The following is a 19,331-nucleotide window of genomic DNA, read 5'->3' as shown; positions in this document are numbered from 1 at the left end:
CCTTACAATTCTGAGGGATCCCTCCAAAATTAATTTATCTGTGGGACAGGAACTGGGCTGAGCTCCAGGTAGAGAATGTGCAGGCTCCAGTGTCTCTGGCTGAGCCCAGAGCAGGGGACACGCAGCGCCACATCAGGGACACCGTGGCTTTGACACCTCTTGGTCAGACCTGGACTGCACCTGTGGGACTGGGGGGGCACAGAGACAGCCCCCCCCAAACTGCAGCAGGTGCTCATGGCAGGAACACGTGGTTCCTGTGCTCCTCTCCTTGCAGCAGCCCCTTGGAATGCTCTGTCCCAGGAGGACCTCAGTGCCAGAGCAGCAGTGGAGGTGGGGGCTCCTCTGCCAGGGGGAGGCAGAGCAGGGGCTGTGACAAAAAGCTGAACCACTGGGGCCTGTTCACCCACCTGCTGCTGGCTGTGCCTGTCACCTTGCCTAAGGTCGTGTCATTCTATACAGACCTGGGACCCTGCCACTCGCCCAAAAGCAAATCTCCTTAATTGAGTGTCTAATTAATACCTAAAAATACTGCCCTCAGCTGCTGCTGGAATCTGCCCTGCAGCAAAGGTAAGGCAGGACCCACAATGCCATAGCCCTGTAACCTTGGAAAGGCACCCCAAGAGCATCCTGCAGGTGCCCCAGCAGGGTGTTGTGACATGCTGGGGAGCTCCACTGGGGTGACCTCAGCCCTCTTCCTGCTCCTTAGGGTCTTGTCTGCTTCAGGGACAAAGCCAAGGGAGAAACGACCTGCCCATCTGCAGGGTCTCACAGGGGTTTCTGAGCTCTCTCTAACTGCCTGGTTTATCCAGAAATGTGTTTAATCCACAAATTTGAGCTCAAGGACGTGCCAAAGAGGTTGACATGTCTTCTCAGTACCATTGGTGGGCAGCAGCTGCTGCAGGTGGTGGCCAATCCTGGGAGTCTGTGTCCCCTCAGCACTCGTCCTGTGCCTGCCCAGTGCAGGAGCTGCTCCCCGGGCAGTGAAACCTTCGGCCCAAGCATTGGCTGAGCTGCAGCATCCCTTCTTGTAGTCACTGATTTTGGGGATAAGGTGATCACCCACCTCTGGTTCCTCCCATATATATATATACACACATACATACATATAAATATGTATGTATATATATATATATATATTATATATAATATTATATATATATATACACATATAAATGTGTATATGTATATTTTTATATGTCTCTCTATATATACACATACATATAAATATGTATATACATATACATATAAATATGTATATGTATATTTTTATATGTGTATATATGTATGTTTGTATATATATATTGTATATTATATACATGTATAATATATATGTATATTTTAATATATATATTATAGCTATATATAGGAATATATATAAAATAGAAAAAGATAAAAATGTGTATATTTATATTTATGTCATTTATAATATTATTTTAAAATAATTTTATAAAATTATATATAATTTTTATATAACTAGTTTATATACAATTATAAATACTATTATTTTTATTTCTTATTATTTTATATAATGCTATCTACATTATTAATAATTATAATAAAATGTAATTATTTATATATTCATATTTATATTTTATTTTTATTTATGTGTGTGTATCTATTATAGATATATATATCTATATATAGATATGTATATGATATATATATACATGTATATATGTGTGTGTGTGTGTTTATATTATATTTATATTTTTATTTTAATTTTTATTTTTGTGTGTGTGTGTGTGTGTGTATCTATATTTTATGTTTTTAAGGCCAGTTCAAATCACCCTGGCTGTGATGAGTTTCACCCCTCACGATCCAGCCCCAAATGCCTTTGCTGCTCTCTCGTGGGGCCCTGGCTGTGTGTGCTGGGGGTCCCAGGGCAGCTCCTCTGGCGCCAGCCCATCCATCTCAAATGATTTGATGTAGAAACGCCGTTTCACGCCTCACGAGGTTAATTATGCACCCCTCACCCAGCCCTGCTCGCTGCTGCTGTGATGTTATTTATTTATTTTTAAGCGGTTTCGCAGATTTCCCTCCTGGGCGACTCTGGAATTAACTCGATCAGTGCACGCCTGATGAAGCAAACCATAATTCCTCCCCGGAGCCAGGCCTGGCTCGGGGATGGCTCCGGCAGAGCCGTGGCAGAGCCTCCGCGTGCGCTCGCCCAGAAAGAGGTCGTTGGTGCCCGTGGGGCTGGCGACGAGCTCTGGCTGCTCAAATCCAGGGAACCTCTCAAACTTTGAATTTCTGATGCGTCTCAGATCCTGCACCATCCGGGATTGGCGTGGGGAGGGTGAGGAGCAGAGTGAGGAGCAGCGCTGGCCTCATTCTGCCTAGCTGGAATTGGGGTCTGGGGGCTGGAGGGGGCTCAGGCTGTGCTGGTGGAGAGTGCTTCTGCTGTGGGAGTGGGTGCTGGCCAGTCAGCCTCCCACAAGGGTATTCTCAGGTCCAGGGGGGTGGTGGGATGGAGTTGTGCTGTGCTGGGTCAAGGGATCCATGGTGCCCTTGAGGTGGAAAAGAACCCAAACCTCAAAAAAATCCAAAGGAACAGGGAACATTGACCTTGTCCTTGCTGCAGGAAAAGGGACGGGGCTGTGGGTGGGTTGGAGGGGGTGTGAAGCCATGTGGGATGTGAATGGGCTCTTCTGGCTCACAGCACTCTGAAACCATTTCTTATTTATTGTGTTTGATTAGTTAATGTTTTTTTATCTCTTCCCCCTCCTTGCTCCCAGAGCTGGGCAGGGACTCCCTCTGCCACTTGGAGGATGCTCCCCTGTGCTCATCATCTGTGATGTTGGGATGGGGAGCAGGCTGGAGACAGACCTCTGCTTGGCCTCCCTTCCCTCCTTCCCTCTGTCCCACGGGTGTTTTCTGTTGAAACAGAACATTATTAATAACTCCAGGCTATTTTTAAATCCCACGCTGGAGCGTGTGGTTCATTTGCGGGGGACGGGGAGTGGCGGCTGTGCCGCAGGAGTGGGGGCAGCTCTGCCTCTGCCCCCAGCCCTGTGGCTGCTGCTGGCAGCCAAAACCTCACCAGCCGTGGTGAGGAGCCCTGGTTGGTGCTGTGGGGGAGCCCAGGGGAGGAGCTGCTTCCCTGGGGGAGGTTTGGACACCTTTTGAGGCTTTGGACTCCTGCGTGTGTCCACGCTGGGATGTGGAGGCAGCAGCATTCAGCTTTGAACTGGGGTGCTGGTTTGGAGCCTGGAAAAAAGGGGTGCCCAGGGCCACCCTGGGCTGGGGCCTCTCCCTGGTCCATGGCAGATGGACCTGTGTGCCCTGGCTGGTGTGCTCTGTCCTCCTGCTGCCAGCGGGGATCACCGGTGCTAACGCTGCTCTCTCCCTCTGCCTGCCCAGGTCCCTCCGGACACAGCAGCCCCCTCTTAGCGTCCTTGCCCATCCCTGGCCGGCCTCTTCATCCTCCCTTGGACATCAAGCACTTCCTGACCTTCAGGCTCAACGGGACATCACCTCTCAACCTCTTCCCCAACTTCAACACGGTGAGTCCCCAGGGAGGATCCCTGCTGGATCCCTCCTCCCCTGCAGCAGTCCATCCTCTGCATGGCTCCTCTTCTTGAACCCTACCAGGCAATTTCTGGTTTAATTCCTGGGGTCTCTGGCTGCTGGACAGCAGTTCAACATGCCCACTTTGCCCTCAGCTCATAGAGGTTCCTGCCCAACCAGAGCCTGTCAGTACCAGAATTAAAAACACGGTTCATTTTAACCAAGATCAATTGCATTTTGCTCCTGGAATCAATAGTAATAAAGTCGCTCTGGAGAGCAGTTCATTAGTTGAAAATTAAATAAGGAAAAGAAAAGAAAGAGAATGTACTACAGATATGAGGAATGTGGCTGGTGCTGTGGATGATGGGGGCCTGCTCCCACCACCTGCTTGGGCTCCAAGTCCTGACCTTGGACCACCAACCCAGGATTCTGGGGTGGGCAATGACACACATCTTTAGAGATGTTCCATTAGACAGTTAAACTGCCACGGATGTGGCCAAGGACACACCAGCATTGTTGGGTGTGGAATGGTTTTTTTCCCCGTGCTGCATCCCTCCCTCAGGCTGCTCCCAGCCCCATGGGGGTCTCTGTAACCCCTGGGTGCTGCCTAGAATTGTTGTGGAGCAGGTTCTGCTCTGGGAGGGGCAGAGCCCAGGGGCTGCTTCCCATCTCTGCCCCAGAGGCACTGCATGCTGCTGTTTTGGGGTTCAGTCAATGCCCATGGTTTTCTCTCATGAACCTGGAAATGGGACTTTCCTGAGCCCCCTCCCTGCTCACTGGCCTTTTGTGAGTGGCTTTGAGCTTAAACGTGCTTGGAAGGTGCAAATTAGCTCCAAGATCCTCAAAGACAGTTCAGAAATTAGGCACAGGATTCCTGTTGCTGTTGAATGGGATTCAGGCTCTGAGTCCTTTAAGCTCTTTTGAAGCCCCAGCCCAGCCTCTCCCGGGGCTAATGAGCTGGAACACAGGACAGGAGGGGTTTTAATGCCATTATAGTTCCTGCTTTTTGTCTGGACTCTTTTTTTAGTCTCTGGAGTCAGGAGTGAACTTGACCCAACGCCTGTTGTCCTCCCCTCTTGGCTCCCACCTGCCGCTGCCTCAGCGCCTGCTCACCCACGGTTGTTGCTTTAAAAAAATCACTAATTTGGAAAATGAATCTGGTACTTGCTGGAGCCCTGCAGTGTCACATGGCTGCTGTGCTCCATGTGGGCTCCTGCTGCAGAGGATGGGTCAGGCACAGGCAGAGATTCCAGGGAAGGCTGTCCCAGCCATGTGAGGACCTGGAGCCACTCTGAGCTCAGACCTGAGCCCGGTGTGTGCTGCTGGCTGCTGGTCCAGGGGCAGGAGCTGCCCTTTGGGGTGTGTCTGTGCTGGAGATGTTGCCAAAGGAGGCTGGGTGAGGTGCAGGGCGTGCCAGGCTGGTGGCTCTGGAGGAGCCAGAACAGAGCTTCCCTCCCACAGGATGAAGGGCTGGAGCATCCCTGCAGCCTGAGCTGCTCTGGCAGCTCTGGAGGAGGCAGAGCAAAGGTTCCATCCCTCAGGATGTAGGGTTGGGACATCCCTGCATTCTGAACCAGGCTGGTCAGTCTCCACTTGAGCCTCAGTGTGGGGAGAGGGATGGAGCTGCCAGGGTCTGCCCCTTGCTGAGGTTGCTGCCACTTTGGAGCTGCTCTGCAGCAGGATCTGGGCGTTCTCCTTTCATGCCCTGCATTGCTGGTGGTGCTGTGAGGGCTCAGAGATGCCCTGCAGAGCAGGAGCTGTTTGCACTGCCCAGCAGAACACTCCAAGCAGGTCACAGGGCTCCCATGAACCCAGCAGATGTTTTACTCCAGAGCCAACAAAACCCTTCCAAGCTGCCTCCTGTCACTTAGAGCAACAACCAGGGGGGAAAAACCCTTAACAGCACTGGAGGCACATTCCTTGCTCCAAAGGCCCTTCCCTTAGCTTGGGATGTTGCAAATCCCCAGGACCCAGCAGCGCCTCGTAAAACTCAGTCAGCAGACAGGATCTGAGGGGATGCTGCATCCCTGTGAATTCCTGCCCTGACCTCAGTGGCCACAGGGAGCTCAGCACAGGGATGGCTATTTATATCAGCAGGAACATCCAGGGATAAATAAAGTAATGTGAGTCAATAGGAATTGACTATAAAGCTGGGATCTTTATTCCCCAAGACTGCGGTGCCCAAAGCCACCTCTGCTGCTGGCTCCATTCTTTTGGAAACTGCCAGGAAGAGCCTCAATCCCTGGCTGCAGACACTGGTAGGTAGCCCCACAGAAGCTGGGGAGGCTTTTCCATGTCTGTGAGAGCTGTGAGGGCATGCAGCAGGGAGGGATAGAGGGATGTTTGTGTTTGGTTTTGGGGAGAAGCACAAGGGCACTCAGATGGCAGCAGCCTTCAGATGTTCTTGATGTGGGCTGGAGCTGGGCTGGGCTTCTGGCAAAGCCCCTGGGACCATGTGTGCAGCTTGAGACAGTGCTTGTGTTCACTTTGGGACAGCAGGAGCAGCAATGGCCACCACCAATGCCTTGGGGCTGGGGTGAGGAGCAGGTCTGAGTGTGCTCCCAGCCCAGCCCCTGGGAGCCCCTGAGTCTGTGCCTGCCCAGAGCACTTACAGGTTCTCTGGTGGACACAACGGCTTGCTGTGCCACAGGGTGGAGCAGGCTGGGCTTGGCACAAGCACAGGGGGTGGAAATATCCAGGTTGGTGCCATCACCCTGGCATAACCCCAGGAGGATGAGGAGACTGTGCTGGGGATGTTAAGCACCACCACCATGTAGTTGAGGCTTAGATGTGGCCCTGCTGCCACTGGCTTCTTCTTTACATGAAGAATTACAAGTCAAAAGAGTTTAAGCAGAATGATAGTGAATTTATCACAGGGTGAAAAAATAGATTTTTGGGATTTTTAGAATGGGGGTTCAGGAGGCAAGATGGAGGAATCTGGGCATGTCCAGTCTTTCTCTTCCTTCTTCTTGGCCTCCATCTTCTGCTGTGATGTTCCCTGGCCTCATTTGTGTCCTTGAGCCAGCACCTCCCTTTCCTCTGCATCCTCCTCTGATCCCCACCCTGCTGAGGGTGTGGATGAGCCCATGGGAGCTGGCAGTGCTCGGTGGGTGCAACCAGCTGGAGCCTGGTGGCTGACACTGCTGGGAAGGTTGGAGCCATTTTTCTTTTCTGAATGGAAAGGTGGGTGTTTCTGTGGAAAACAAGAACTGGCCCAGCAGCCCAGCAGCATGGGGGTGCTGCCAGCAGCACGTTGCAATGTTTGTTGTCAGGCATGGAGCAGCATCTTGGCCATCTGTAGCTTCCTCCAGGTCTCTGCTGAACCCCAAATGCCTCTTCATTTATATGCCAGATAAGTGAGTAAAACCTCATAGCAAACAGGCACTTCATTAATCACCTGCTTTTACCATTCTGCTCACTCCTGGAAAGGAATTTGGGGTCTTGATAATGGTGCTGTTGTCCAGGCATGTGCCTCGAAGACTGATGCACCTGTCTGGGCAGTGAAATAGCTTTGCAGAGAAATATGATCACTGAAAACCCCAGGCTCTCCTGACAGCAGGACTCAGATAAGATAATCTCCCTGTGCCACAGTCTAGGGAACAATACTTGCATTATAGATTGGAGCCCTGCTCAGACAAAGAGGTTATTCTTATGTTTTCCTCCTTAATAAATGCATTTTGTTAAAAACAATTATGGCTTTTGGAAGCAGTTTGGTGCTTGGGCTGTGGAATGAGGCCGAGCCCTGAGGCGAGACAGAAGGGCTGGGGGCTGGCACTGGCCACATGCTTGGCCCCACCACAGCCCTGGGCAGGCTGGAGGACAGACACGGCTCCTGGCAGGACACTGAAGGGGTTCTGTGTGTGCCCAGCCTGGTGACCCAGTTGTCATTGTTGGGTTTGAGAGGCTGAAAAGCACATCTGGGCAGCAGTGGGGCAGCCAGAAGGGCTTTTGTGGGCACTGTATCTTGGGTGTCCCTCCTGCCCTGGCACCCATGAGGGCTGTCAGTGTCCTGTGGGCTGGCACACATGGCCCTGCTCATGCCTTTGGCATTGCATGGGGACTTTCCAACTCTCATGGAGAATGAATAGCCAGGTGCTTGTTTTGGCCACCTCTGTCCCTCATTTTGGTGATTTCTGCTCCTGTTGAGGTCAAGGGGAGCCACTGAGGTTCAAACAGAAACTGGTAATTTGCCACCTGTGACACAAATGTCTTTGTGGGGGGAGAGGGGACTTGGGCACACACTGGTGCAGATGGGCTCTCATCCCTTCTGCCAGACCCCAGCCAACATTCAGACCTGGTGGATTTGATGGATTCAGGCATGGTTTAAGCAGGACAGGAGCCAGTGTTGACACAGCACATTGCCCTGTGCAGAGGAGCCTCCCTGGCTCCATCATGCAGCCCCTTGCTCCTTGCAGCCACCCCCTGTGAGCTCTGTGGCATTGGCAGTGGCTCCGTGGGAGTGTGACAGGCATGGGGGTCACCAGGTCATGGTGCCACACTGGGGCAGCCATCAGGACACCTCAGAATCTCTGCTGCTCAGAGTGACCCCCAGATGGGTTAGAAAGTCTCTTTTCCCAGCCTGGCTGTTGAAGAAGGAGTCAGAACTCTTCAGTTCTCAGTATCAAGGTTGTTTATTGTTTCTTAGATGTAAAAATCTTTCTCTGATACGCTGAGGTCCGTTCAGCAGGTCAGACAGAGGCATGCTGACCACCCTCAGGGTGAAGTTATCTTTTTGTACTAAGAACTACCTGTACATTATTTACAATAACTTCCCAGTACCTGTCACCTATGTTAGACAGTGAGCTTCTACTCTAAACCGATCCAAAAGTGCCAGCATCACAGCAGAAGATGGAGGCCAAGAAGCAGAAGGAGAAAGGCTGGACACACGCAGATTCCTCCATCTTTCTTCCTGAACCCCCATTCTAAAAACCCCAAAATATCTGTTTTTCACCCTGTGATAAATTCACTATCATTCTACTTAAACTCTTTTGACTTGTAATTCTTCATATAAAGGTTGGTCATTGTTTTTCCATGGGTCACAATCAAAGGCACAGGGGTCTTGGGCTCTGTGCCAAGATCTCTGAGCCCCCTGGGCAGGGTCTCAAGTCCTCCAGGGCAGCCAGAGGAATTTCCTGGGTTCCTACAAGGACACAGCAGCCAGCCTTCCCTCCCTCCCTCCCCTTGCAGATGGACCCTGTGCAGAAGGCAGTGATCAGCCACACCTTCGGCATGCCCACCCCTCTCAAGAAGAAGCAGTTCATCTCCTGCAACATCTGCCACCTGCGCTTCAACTCTGCTGTGAGTGGGGCCTCGTGGGGCTGGGAGTGAGGAGGGGCATGGGGCCCTGTCAGTGAAATCCCCAATGCCAGTCTCATCCATCCCCTGGGTCAGTCTCATCTGTCCCCAATGCCAGTCTCATCCATCCCCTGGGTCAGTCTCATCCATCCCCTGGGTCAGTCTCATCTGTCCCCTGGGTCAGTCTCATCCATCCCCTGGGTCTGTCTCATCCATCCCCTGGGTCAGCCTCATCCATCCCCTGGGTCAGTCTCATCTGTCCCCAATGCCAGTCTCATCCATCCCCTGGGTCTGTCTCATCCATCCCCTGGGTCAGTCTCACGTCCTCGGGTCAGTCTCATCCATCCCCTGGGTCAGTCTCATCTGTCCCCAATGCCAGTCTCATCCATCCCCTGGGTCTGTCTCATCCATCCCCTGGGTCAGTCTCATCTGTCCTCTGGGTCAGTCTCATCCATCCCCTGGGTCAGTCTCATCCACTGGAGCTGCCAGTGCTTGCTGTGCAGCAGCACAGGGGCTCTGGGTTACTGGAGCTGCTCCTGCCTGCAGAGGAGCCATCCCAGCCTGGCCATGCTGGATCTGCAGTGCCTGGGGCTGCTGCTGCTGCTCTGCCAGCAAAAATCCCTGGTTCTGGCTTCATGATTTCACTCCATGGCCAAGCAGCTCAGGAAAAGCATTGCTTCCTTCGTTGCACATTGCTTTCCTGTTTCAGGCTGCTTCCCAGCTAGGGGTGATGTGCCAGGAGGGTCAGTCCCACAATGTGCTCCCAGTGCCCCCATGAGCACCCCATGCTCCCATTCCTACTCTGCCCATGTCCTTCCAGGTCCTCCTGGCTGGCCCAGACCCTCACAGCCCGTGGGTGTTCCAGCATGGAGGCTGTGACCTACTTTGGCTGCACCCAGCCCTGTTCCAGCCCTGTTTTCCAGGGGGAGTTTATTGTCTTTGCTAATGAGGCACCACGCTTGGACTTGCCCTTTGCTTTCCCACGTACCAGCCCCATCCCCAGTCCCTGTTCCCAGCCCTTGGAAAGCCACAGGGGGAGGGAAGGGGAGGGATGGGGTAGGATGCTTCCCCCTGCTGAGCTCGGGAATCCTCAGCTGGCCCCCAGGAATGCTGTGCAAATTAATCTGTCCTACTCAGGGGTACAGTGTCTAATTCATCCTGGGGTTCCACTCCATAAATCGCCAAACCCGGGTTGTTTTGGGGGACAATGCAGCATTGTCCCTGTTGGGAGGACACCAGTGTTCAGGGGAATTATTTCTGTGGCCATTTTTATCAGTTTGGTGCAGACACAAATCCATCAGAGTCACGCTTCATTATCCAGTGTTCACTGAGAGAGAGGAGCTGGGGACATGAACCATGTGTTGGACGCCCCTTAGGATACAGTGGGTGATGTGTCCCCCCCACCAAAAAACCTCTTTATTTCATTTTTACAGCAACAATTCATTCTATGTTTCTGGAGTCATAAATTTTGCCAGAAAGCTGCTTTTAGGAGTGACTTGATGCATTTAATCAGAGCAGGGTCCTTATCTCGCCAAGCAAGCAATGTGCTGATGCCTTAGAGACTGATACCTTGGCCTCAATATGTTGGTGTCAGAGCAGGCTGGGGAGAGGAGGGAAAGGACTCTGTGCTAGACCCCAGTGCCAAAACCCCTCTGTGCTACACCCCACTGCCAAAACCCCTCTGTGCTACACCCCAGTGCCAAAAACCCCTCTGTGCTGCACCCCAGTGCCAAAAAAAAAACCAAAACCCTGTGCTACACCCCAGTGCCAAAACCCCTCTGTGCTACACTCCACTCCCAGCACCTCCTCCCTGCTACACCCCTCTCCCAAAACCCCTCTGTGCTACACCCCACTGCCAAAACCCCCTCTGTGCTACACCCCAGTCCCAGCACCTCCTCTGTGCTACACCTCATTACTAACACCCCTCTGTGCTACACCCCAGTGCCAAAACCCCTCTGTGCTACACCTCAGTCCCAACACCTCCTCTGTGCGACACCCCACTCCCAAAATCCCTGTGTGCTACACCCCACTGCCAACACCCCCTCTCCACTACACCTCACTCCCAACACCCCCTCTGTGCCACACCTCATTCCTAACACCACTCTGTGTCACACCCCACTCCCAACACCCCTCGGTGCTACACCCCAGTGCCAACACCCCCTCTCCACTACACCTCATTCCTAACACCCCTCTGTGTCACACCCCACCCCACTGTGCTACACCCCAGTGCCAACACCCCTTTGCAGTGGTCGTGCCCTGAAGGTGGGTGACCCCAGGTAAGGTGGCTGCACTAGAAACCTGCCTGAGTGGCCAGTCCTGGGGGTGAGCCCATCCCCTGCCCTGCCCATGTCCATGTGTCTGTCTGTCTGTCACAGCAGTGACTTGGCCATCCCCCTCTGTCCCCCAGAACCAGGCTGAAGCCCACTACAAGGGCCACAAGCACGCACGGAGGCTGAAGGCCATCGAGGCCATGAAGAACAAGCAGAAGGTGGTGGGGGCTGCAGTGGGGACCCCTGGCCAGGACAGCACGGCCGAGCTGGCCCCCAGCCCCGTGGGCAGTGGAGAGCTGGGCAGCACAGGTACAGGAGGGACTGTGGGGCTGGGGAGGCTGTGGTTGGGGTGGCAGAGGTGCCACCTGAGCTCCTGCAGGGGAACAGGGAGTGTTTTCCCTGTGATTGGTGTCTCTGGGAGAGAGCCCTGTCCCACACATCCCCAGGGCTCTGCCACATGCAGGGATGGGGTGGTGGAAGCTGTGGCAGCGCCAGGGTTTGGTGCTGAGCCCAGCTTGCATGCAGTGGAGGTAACAGCTGTAATGAGATCTGGGGATGCATGCAGACCTCTGGGGTGGTCTCGGGGAAGATGGGGGTGCTCCCTGAAATCCAGAAAAACCTGTTCAGGCACAAAGAACTTTCTCTTTCTGCCTATTTCTTTCTCTTTTCCTCTTTCTCCCTTTCCTTCTCCTCCCGCCAGCTGATGCCAGTAGCCCACAGGAGTTGGAGGGTGAGGGCAGCAGCCTGGGGCTGGTGCCCAGCGCTGAGGAATCACCTGTGGAGCTGCCAGGCAGTGTTGCCCCTCTGGGCTCCCCACCAGCCTCTGAGCTGTCCGAGGGCACCTCAGATGCCACCAGCGTGGCCTCCTCGTCTGCCCAGGCAGCTGAGGCACAGACAGCTGAGTCAGGCAGCAGCGTCAGCTCGGCCCCTGAGAGTGAGAAAGAGGGGAAGAAGAGCAAACAGCACCTGTATTGTCCCACCTGCAAAGTGACCGTCAACTCCCTGTCCCAGCTGGAGGCTCACAACACTGGTAAGGGCATTTGGGTTGGGAGGAGCCACTTCATCGGGGCTCTGAGCAAAGCCCAGCCATGCCCCGTAACCAAGCAGCCTTGCAGTGAAGTAGTGAGCATTAATGAGTGTTGCTGTAATTAAAAAACGTTCATTAAAATGACCTGCATAGATAAGTCATGAGGGTTACCCGGGCTGAAGTTTCTAGGGTGAATTTTCACCAAGTCATACACTCTTCTTGTTCATGTCTCAATTAAGGACATTTAATCAAGTGATTGAGGCTACTTTATTTTCCATTTAGCTTGAAGCTGATAGCCAGGGTGTCTTCCAAACCTGGAATAATACTTCCCAAAGCATCTCAGTGGTTTGGGCTTGTGGTCCTGTGGAGAAGACCTCTGGGAATGCAGCAAGCTGTGGAGCACATAGCCCAAAATGACTCCTGGGCTGTGTGGGGCAGCTGTGGGAGCTGCTGAGGGTCCCCCAGGGTGGTTGCAGGGGGTGGCAGCCATGGTGCAGGGGTCCCCAGTGGGGTCTGTGGGCCCTGCAGTTCCAGCTCCTGGCTCGCCCCTTTCTCTAGAGGATGCTTAAGTTGGGCACCCCAACTTTTATTGGAAGGTCCTTCGAGTACTGGGAAGCAATTCCTCCCACCCACTGCCTGCTGGGGCAGCAGCAGCTGCCGTGGGCAGGGTTGGCTCAGGACACTGCTGTGGCTTAGCTGCAGACGTGTCCTTTTGCTTTTGTCAGCTCCAGTTACAAATTCAGGAGCTGATTTGGGGGAAAAAGAACAAACAAACAAAAACGTTTGCAGGCTGGCGCTGCTCTGTGGCTGTCACACAGCTCCTTGCTTCACGCCTTAAAAAATAGAATGAATTAGCAGGGGCTTAAATTACTTGCTCCTCATGCACCCTCGCCATCCCGGCGCTGGCAGGGACAGGACGGAGCGCCCTGTCCCCAGGTGTGTAGGGATCTTGGGTTCCTCCTTCCCCACCTGCTGTGACCCTGCTGAGCTATTCCTGTCTCTGCTGTGACCTTGGGCACGGCTCAGATGCTGCAGCACGGCGGGCGACACAGGCTGTGCTAACGCCCGGGGACAGGCGACAGGCTCCAGCACACGCTGGAAATAGCAGCTCCTCCAAAGCTGGCACACGGAGAGAGGGGGGGTCTCTGGGAGCATGGGCATCTCTGCTCTGCCTGCAACGTGCAATTCGGCAGGGTTTGGGAGTGGGTTGTGCAGCAATGGCAAAAGTTCGGGCTCCCAGGCAGCTCCCTGTCCTCTCTGCGTGCAAGTGCTGCTGGGCAGGGGTTGGTGCTGTTGGAGGGCACTGCTCCTGCTGCTTTGGCACTGGCACGGGGCTGGGTTTGCTGAGTGTCCCCTCTCGCCAGGAGCCAAGCACAAGTCAATGCTGGAAGGTCACGGCACCCAGCTGCGGCGAGGCCGGGGCAAGCTGCTCTCCCGGGCAGGGCACAAGTCCAAGCGGATCGGGAACAAGGGCAGCATCAACATCCAGAACAAGGCCTTTCACTGCCAAGTCTGCGAGATCTACGTCAACTCTGAGACCCAGCTCAAGCAGGTGACAATGCCTTGGGAGTGCCTTGGCACCAGGTGTGGGCGTGGAGGGACTCAGGGTGTGGGTACCTGATGGTCCCTGCAGGGTGATGGGTGTCCCCACAGACCTGAGACATGCTGCCCTGGCTCCCAGTGATCCTGCTGTTTTCCTCCCTAGCACATGAGCAGCCGGAGGCACAAAGACAGGCTGGCAGGGAAGCCCCCCAAGCCCAAGTACAGCCCCTACAACAAGCTGCAGAAGAATGCTGCCCTCGCAGTGAGTATTCTCAAGGTACCTGTCTCCCTGCACAGCACTTGCTCAGTTTGCTCACAGAGCCTCGCTCACCATCAGCCATCCTTTCAGTGAGTTATGGGAGCTGCTTCTCTTAAACCTTGGTTTCCATCACCACAGCTCAGCTTCTCCCCTCAAGGAGGGTGAGCTGTGGTGGTGGGTTTTGAGTCTATTCCTGGGAAGGCCAGCACGAGGATAACTTGGGAGCGCTTTGGCGGCAGCACTCACAATGGCAGCGCTTGTGATTCCTCCACCTCTTCTGCCATCTCACGGTGTCTCCTCCTCCCTCCCTGCAGTCCAAGCTGGCTTTGCAGAAGCACCTCACCAAAACCCTGGCAACCCGTTTCCTGCCGAGCCCGCTCACCGCAGCTGCCGTGTGCGCCATGCCCGGACCCCTCGCCTTGCGACCAGCAGCTGCCACCACCCTGTTCCAAGCCCCGATCCTCGGACCAGCCCTTTTCCGAACGCCGCCGGCTCACGTCCGCCCCACGCCGGGTCCCATCGTCTTCGCACCCTACTAGAGCTGCTGACCCAGCGAGGGTCTGTGCGCTGCGGCTGGGCTGGGCTGGGCTGCGCGCTGGGGGCAGCGCTCCTGGTACCTGCTCTCCTAGCTGGTGGGGAAACGTAGTTGTAGACATCAACCCCGGCTTCTCCTTTGCTTGGAGAGGGCTCCCACTGCAGAGAGGTGCCCCGAGAGAGCCTGGCCAGCCCAGCCACGCATCCCCAACGCTGCCCCAGCCTGTGCTGGCCCCCTGCTCAGCAGATGAGCCCAGGCAGTGCATGGAAGAGGACAGTGTCCAAATCAGCAGGACCATCTCATGGCCAGAGCCTGCCTGTTCTTGGCCTGCTGGCTGCTTCTTCATCGCCCTCCCAGTTACCAGACTGGAAGGAGAGGAGCTGGCTGGTCCCTGGGAGAAGGAGCATCCCTCTGGTCCCTGCCAGCCCAGTGGGAAGGGAACTGCGAGGAGAATCTCAGCCCAGCTCTTACTGGGAGAAACAACCCCAGCACAAGTGGGAAGTTGGCAGTTTCTCTCTCAGCCTGGGCTGGCTGTGCCCTTGCCAGCCCTGCACCTGCCTGTGCTGGCAGGGGGTTTCTGTGCCACCCACCAGCCCCCCGTCCCCAAAACGCCCTATGTCCCACCAGCCAAAGAGCCCCCGTGGTGGCAGGCACCGGCCACACTGACCATATCCTCACTCCGAGAGCAATAGCTGACCCCAGGGCTGGTGCCTCTTCCCTCCAAAGCACACGGGCCCTGCCCTGGCCCCAGAAGCACACGATGGGCATGTGGCTAAACTGGGCCCCCCTCATGCCCAGCAAGGCCAGGAGTGCCAGTGCTGGCTCCCCAAGGAGGTGACCCTGTGCTTGGCTCATGTCCTTGTCTCTGCCCCTACCTCCCGGGAGATGCTGTGAGGCTGAGTGAATGTCCCTAAAGCACTTTCAGTTCTCCAGTGAAAGGCAACGCTGCTGCTCACCTGCCATGCACAGCCCTCCGATCCCATCCCAGTTAGGAGCTTCCAGGAAGTTACTGATGATTCCCAAAATCAAAGGTGTCCTCAGCAGCCTGGACAATCAGGTGGCAGGTGCACCCATAGCCTGCGGAGTGCCAGGCTCTGGAGGGCCCCGAGGCCATAGCTCTGCATTTCACTGTGCTCAGACAGCCCAAGCATGACCTGTCTGGGACTGTCACCGTGGCGCTCTGGGTTCCCAGCACGCTGCTGTACATAGAGAGAGTTGCATCCCAAATGGACCTTTCTCTGGAGGAACACCCCACCCTGATCTATGCAATCCAGGGGGCAGCTCACCCGCCGCATTGGCTGCCTGCGATTCCCTTTGGTGCTGCAGCCGGAGCAGTGGTGGCAGCAGAAGAACCAACATGACACTGAGCTCTGTCCCTGGCCCAGGGTGCTGGTTCAGACCTCTGCTGTGACTCCCATTCCCTCCCAGCCCTCGGGAAGAGGCAGGTTGGTGTGTGCACCTGGGAATCCACACGCACAAGCACACATATCTGACGTCTTGGCCATAAGCAGTGCCTGGATTTCAGAAGGATTTTGCCCAGCGTGCTCCACCAATGCTCAGGATGGGTCTTGGCACGGGGAGGTGAACAGGAAGTGCCAATGGGTGACTCAGATGGCTGAAACATATCTGCTTCCCAGGGATGGAGCCTTGGCAAGGACAGGAAAGCTGCAGGAAGGAGCACACCCCTGAAGGGTCTGTGGGCAGCACCAACCGTGGAGCCACCACTGCGCTCCTGCCACGGAGACAGGAGAGTGAGGGAGCCCCTGGGTATGAGTTCACCTGCTCAGGGCATCCCTTCCCCAGGGAAGGAGGAGAGTGGGGTGAGGGCACCAGGAGAAGAGTGAGCAGCTGTGCATGGAAACAATGGAAAGGCCTTGCAGCAGTGTGGGATCCATGGCTTGGAGCACAGCTGAGGGATGCAAGGCTCCCAGCAGAAATGGCTTTGCCAGGGATAGGGAGATGGTTCCACAGCCCAGGGGACACAGAGGGACCCCACATCCCAGGGGACAGGAGCCTGTGCTGGTAGGGCTCCAGGGGACAGGAGAGACACTGTCCCTGTTGCCAGTGCCAAGCAGCCCATGGCTGGCACATCCCCAGCCACCCCTGCCCGTCTCACTGTGCCCTTCCCAGGCCCTTGGGGTCACCCCCAGTCCAGCCACCACAGCAGGACAGTGGGTCCCCTCCTGTGCCATGAGCCCCTGGTGCTGTGCCTAGCCCCTCAGAAGCTTGGGGAGCCTGGAGCAGCTGGGCTGCAGCTTTCAGAGCCGTGTGGCACCAGTGGGCCTGATCCCCTCCATTGTTCCAAAAAGCCTGTGCTGGAGCCATGGCTGCTCCTTGCCCCTCACCAGTGGAGTCCTGATGCACTCCTGTTCTTGGCACTTTAACCCTGTGAAAGCCATTCCTTCTAGTGACAATAATACTGCAACGAGCTGCATAAGAAACCCCCGTTATGGCATCCCCCCAAATCCCCTCCTGCTCTCCAAAGCATTTACTGCCTTTGACTTAGCACATGCTGTACTAGGAGTAGGGATAGTCCATAGCGCTCGGTAACGTGTGCCCCTCTGTAAATAACCTTGGAGTGACGTGAAATTTGATTCAAAACACCAGAAAAAAAAAACCAAACCAAACCCAAAATGGAATATCCAGACTCTAGGGACTTGGCCAGTACCCTCCTGTAATGTTCATTGTATATTTTTTTGATGTACTATAACTGTTGGGGAAAAAAAAGGAAAATATTTTGATAACCGAATCTCATCGCTTTATTGTGTTACTCGGTAAATAAAAGGAACAAGTATAAACACACTGGGGCTTTTCATCAGTTCTTTTCCTACATCCAGACTACCTGAAGGGAACAAGTGTTGCTGGGTAGGGCTGAGACACCTGTGCCTTGTCTTAAGGTGGTTCTGAGAAGAGGCAGCATTGTGACAGTGGGCAGTGAGAGCTGCCGTAGCCCAAAGCATCTGGGCTGTGCAGGGTAAGTACAGTCCCAGCTCCTCCAAGGATCTAGGTATGCAGGTGAAGCACAACCCTGTCTCCTCCAAGATCATGGCTGAGTCTGCACTCAAAAAGAGGAGGGCTGGAATGGTGCATTTGGGCACCCTGCCCTCAGGAATAGCACCTACCCTGCTCTAGGCATTCCCTGGTGCAGCATGTCTGGATATTCCAGTGCATAAAGGAGCAGTGGACACTGCCAGGGAAAGGGACAAGCTGCCAGGGAGCAGCACAGAGCCAGCTGGGGCAGGGCAATGAGAGCTGCTTGGCTGGAGGCAGGGCCAGCAAACAGGCCCTGCCCACATGTTGTCAGGAAATAGAAAAAGAGGGAGTTGCTCCCTCCAGATGTGGAGCTGATGCCCACGTTCCAGCCAGCCTGTGCTGTGCCTCTGTTCCACTCTCCCAGCCTGCACCTGGGAGCAGAGGGGGTCACTGAGTGAATCCTGACCTTCCTGTAGCACCTCTGACAGCTGCAGGGGCTGGGCCGGGAGAGGAGTGGCTCCTGTCCCACTGCCTCTCTCACCCACCAGGACCATCCGAGGCCTGGGATGACTGTTCCTCCTGGCCACCTGCTTCCCACAGGCTCTGTGACACCAGACAGGACTCAGCAGGAGGTGTGCAAGGAAAGCAGGAAGGTGAGGAAGAGGAGGTGGCAATGGAAGGGAAGGGGAAGCAGACTCATCCATCCATGGACCCACTGCCCTTGTTCTTGCGGCTCAGGGGAAAGGCAGACTTGCTCTGTGGCTGTGTCATCTTGCTGGCCAGGTAGATGAAGGGCTCGATCAGCGTGCGCCGGTCAGCCACGGACACCTCCCACAGCTTCACCTTCTCTCCCTTGGCCCAGTGCTGGGCTGCATCGTGGTCCACCCGCCGCTGCTCCTGCAGGTCACACTTGTTGCCCAAAACCACAATGGTGACCTGTTCCAAAAGGGTGAGAAGGGCCCCTGACGACCAAGCACAGAGCTGCAGGGTTGACTCTGCCATGAGACCCTCAGTGCTGGGCCTGGCCCTGCCACTGATTCCCCACCTATATCCAAGTCTTTTGAAACCCAGTGATCTCAGTGCTCACTTCCCCTCCTGCTGGGGTCTGTGTGTCCCAAGCCAGCCCCAAAGTAGAAGGAGCCTTTGAGCACCTGTATGCTCAGAGAGCATCCCAGCAGACAGCCTTTTACTGCTGGGAGTCTCCCAGATCACAGACCCATCAGTATCTTGTGACAGGCTGGAGAAACCAAAGGTGACAACCTGCCCCAGGGAAGCAGATCCCACTCTCCCGGGGGACTCACCTCCTTCTTGTCCTTGGACTTGTCGATCTCCTTCTTGAGCAGCTCGACACGCTTGAAGGACTCCTTGCTGTCGGTGCTGTAGACCAGCACGTAGCCGTCAGTGCAGGAGAAGCAGTGCTTGGGCAGCTCCAGCCCGTCCCGCAGCCCCCGCGTGTCGTAGAAGCGCACCTGCTCCCTCACGCCGCGGTCGGTCTCGATGGAGCCCACATAAATGTCCTCCTGGGTCTCGATCATCTCCGAACCTGCCGGGGGTGGGCAAGGGACACGTGAGAACGCTGCCGGCGCCCTGGCACAGCACGGCCGGTGTGTGTGGGGGGAACCAGGGACAGCCCACGGGGATCCCCTGAGCCAGCACTGCCCAGGGCCCGACCTGCCCACTACACCCGGGGGAGCCGCCACACTCACCGACCACATGGTTCCCGTAGAGCAGCTGCTCCAGGATGGAGGTTTTCCCCACCGAGGCCTGCCCGCACACCACCACCTTGCAGCTCTTGCCCATCCCGCCTCACCGCGGCGGGCCCGGCCGAGCCTCACCGGCGGCGGCGGGAGCGACGCGGCGGCACCACAGCGCCCCCCTGTGGGCGGGCGGACCGCCAGAGACGGCGCTGCCCTGCGATGGGAA

The 19,331-nt window shown here is 55.3% G+C and overlaps 2 protein-coding genes across 6 annotated transcripts in view; one reads left to right on the top strand and one right to left on the bottom strand.

The window, feature by feature from the left end:
- The window catches only part of ZNF385C (zinc finger protein 385C), a 63,332-nt gene extending 46,095 nt beyond the window's left edge, over positions 1-17,237 (top strand). For 3 of the 4 annotated variants that reach the window (XM_050985603.1, XM_030231210.2, XM_050985605.1), the window contains 7 exons: positions 3,361-3,503; positions 8,695-8,805; positions 11,210-11,381; positions 11,773-12,102; positions 13,464-13,651; positions 13,805-13,918; positions 14,215-17,237. In XM_050985603.1, the coding sequence (XP_050841560.1) occupies positions 3,361-3,503; positions 8,695-8,805; positions 11,210-11,381; positions 11,773-12,102; positions 13,464-13,651; positions 13,805-13,918; positions 14,215-14,439 (1,283 nt within the window). In that variant the 3' untranslated portion in view covers positions 14,440-17,237. The remainder of the gene's footprint in view (positions 1-3,360; positions 3,504-8,694; positions 8,806-11,209; positions 11,382-11,772; positions 12,103-13,463; positions 13,652-13,804; positions 13,919-14,214) is intronic. The other variant, XM_050985604.1, reaches the window with a different exon arrangement.
- On the bottom strand, positions 17,171-19,269 carry NKIRAS2 (NFKB inhibitor interacting Ras like 2). Of its 2 annotated transcripts, XM_050985608.1 has the most exons (4): positions 19,115-19,269; positions 18,874-18,951; positions 18,710-18,776; positions 18,118-18,344 (listed from the first exon to the last, which is right to left on the bottom strand). In XM_050985608.1, exons 1-4 carry the CDS (start codon positions 19,206-19,208, stop codon positions 18,248-18,250), a joined length of 336 nt encoding a protein of 111 aa, XP_050841565.1. In that variant the 5' UTR covers positions 19,209-19,269; the 3' UTR covers positions 18,118-18,247. The 2 variants fall into 2 exon arrangements, with proteins under 2 accessions (XP_050841564.1, XP_050841565.1); XM_050985607.1 differs by having other exon boundaries at positions 17,171-18,344; positions 18,710-18,951.
- Positions 19,270-19,331: the final 62 nt, after the last annotated feature.

This window comes from Serinus canaria, chromosome 27 (assembly GCF_022539315.1).
Source record: "Serinus canaria isolate serCan28SL12 chromosome 27, serCan2020, whole genome shotgun sequence".
Classification (NCBI taxonomy): Eukaryota; Metazoa; Chordata; class Aves; order Passeriformes; family Fringillidae; genus Serinus; species Serinus canaria.
This window is presented reverse-complemented; position numbering and strand designations above follow the sequence as displayed.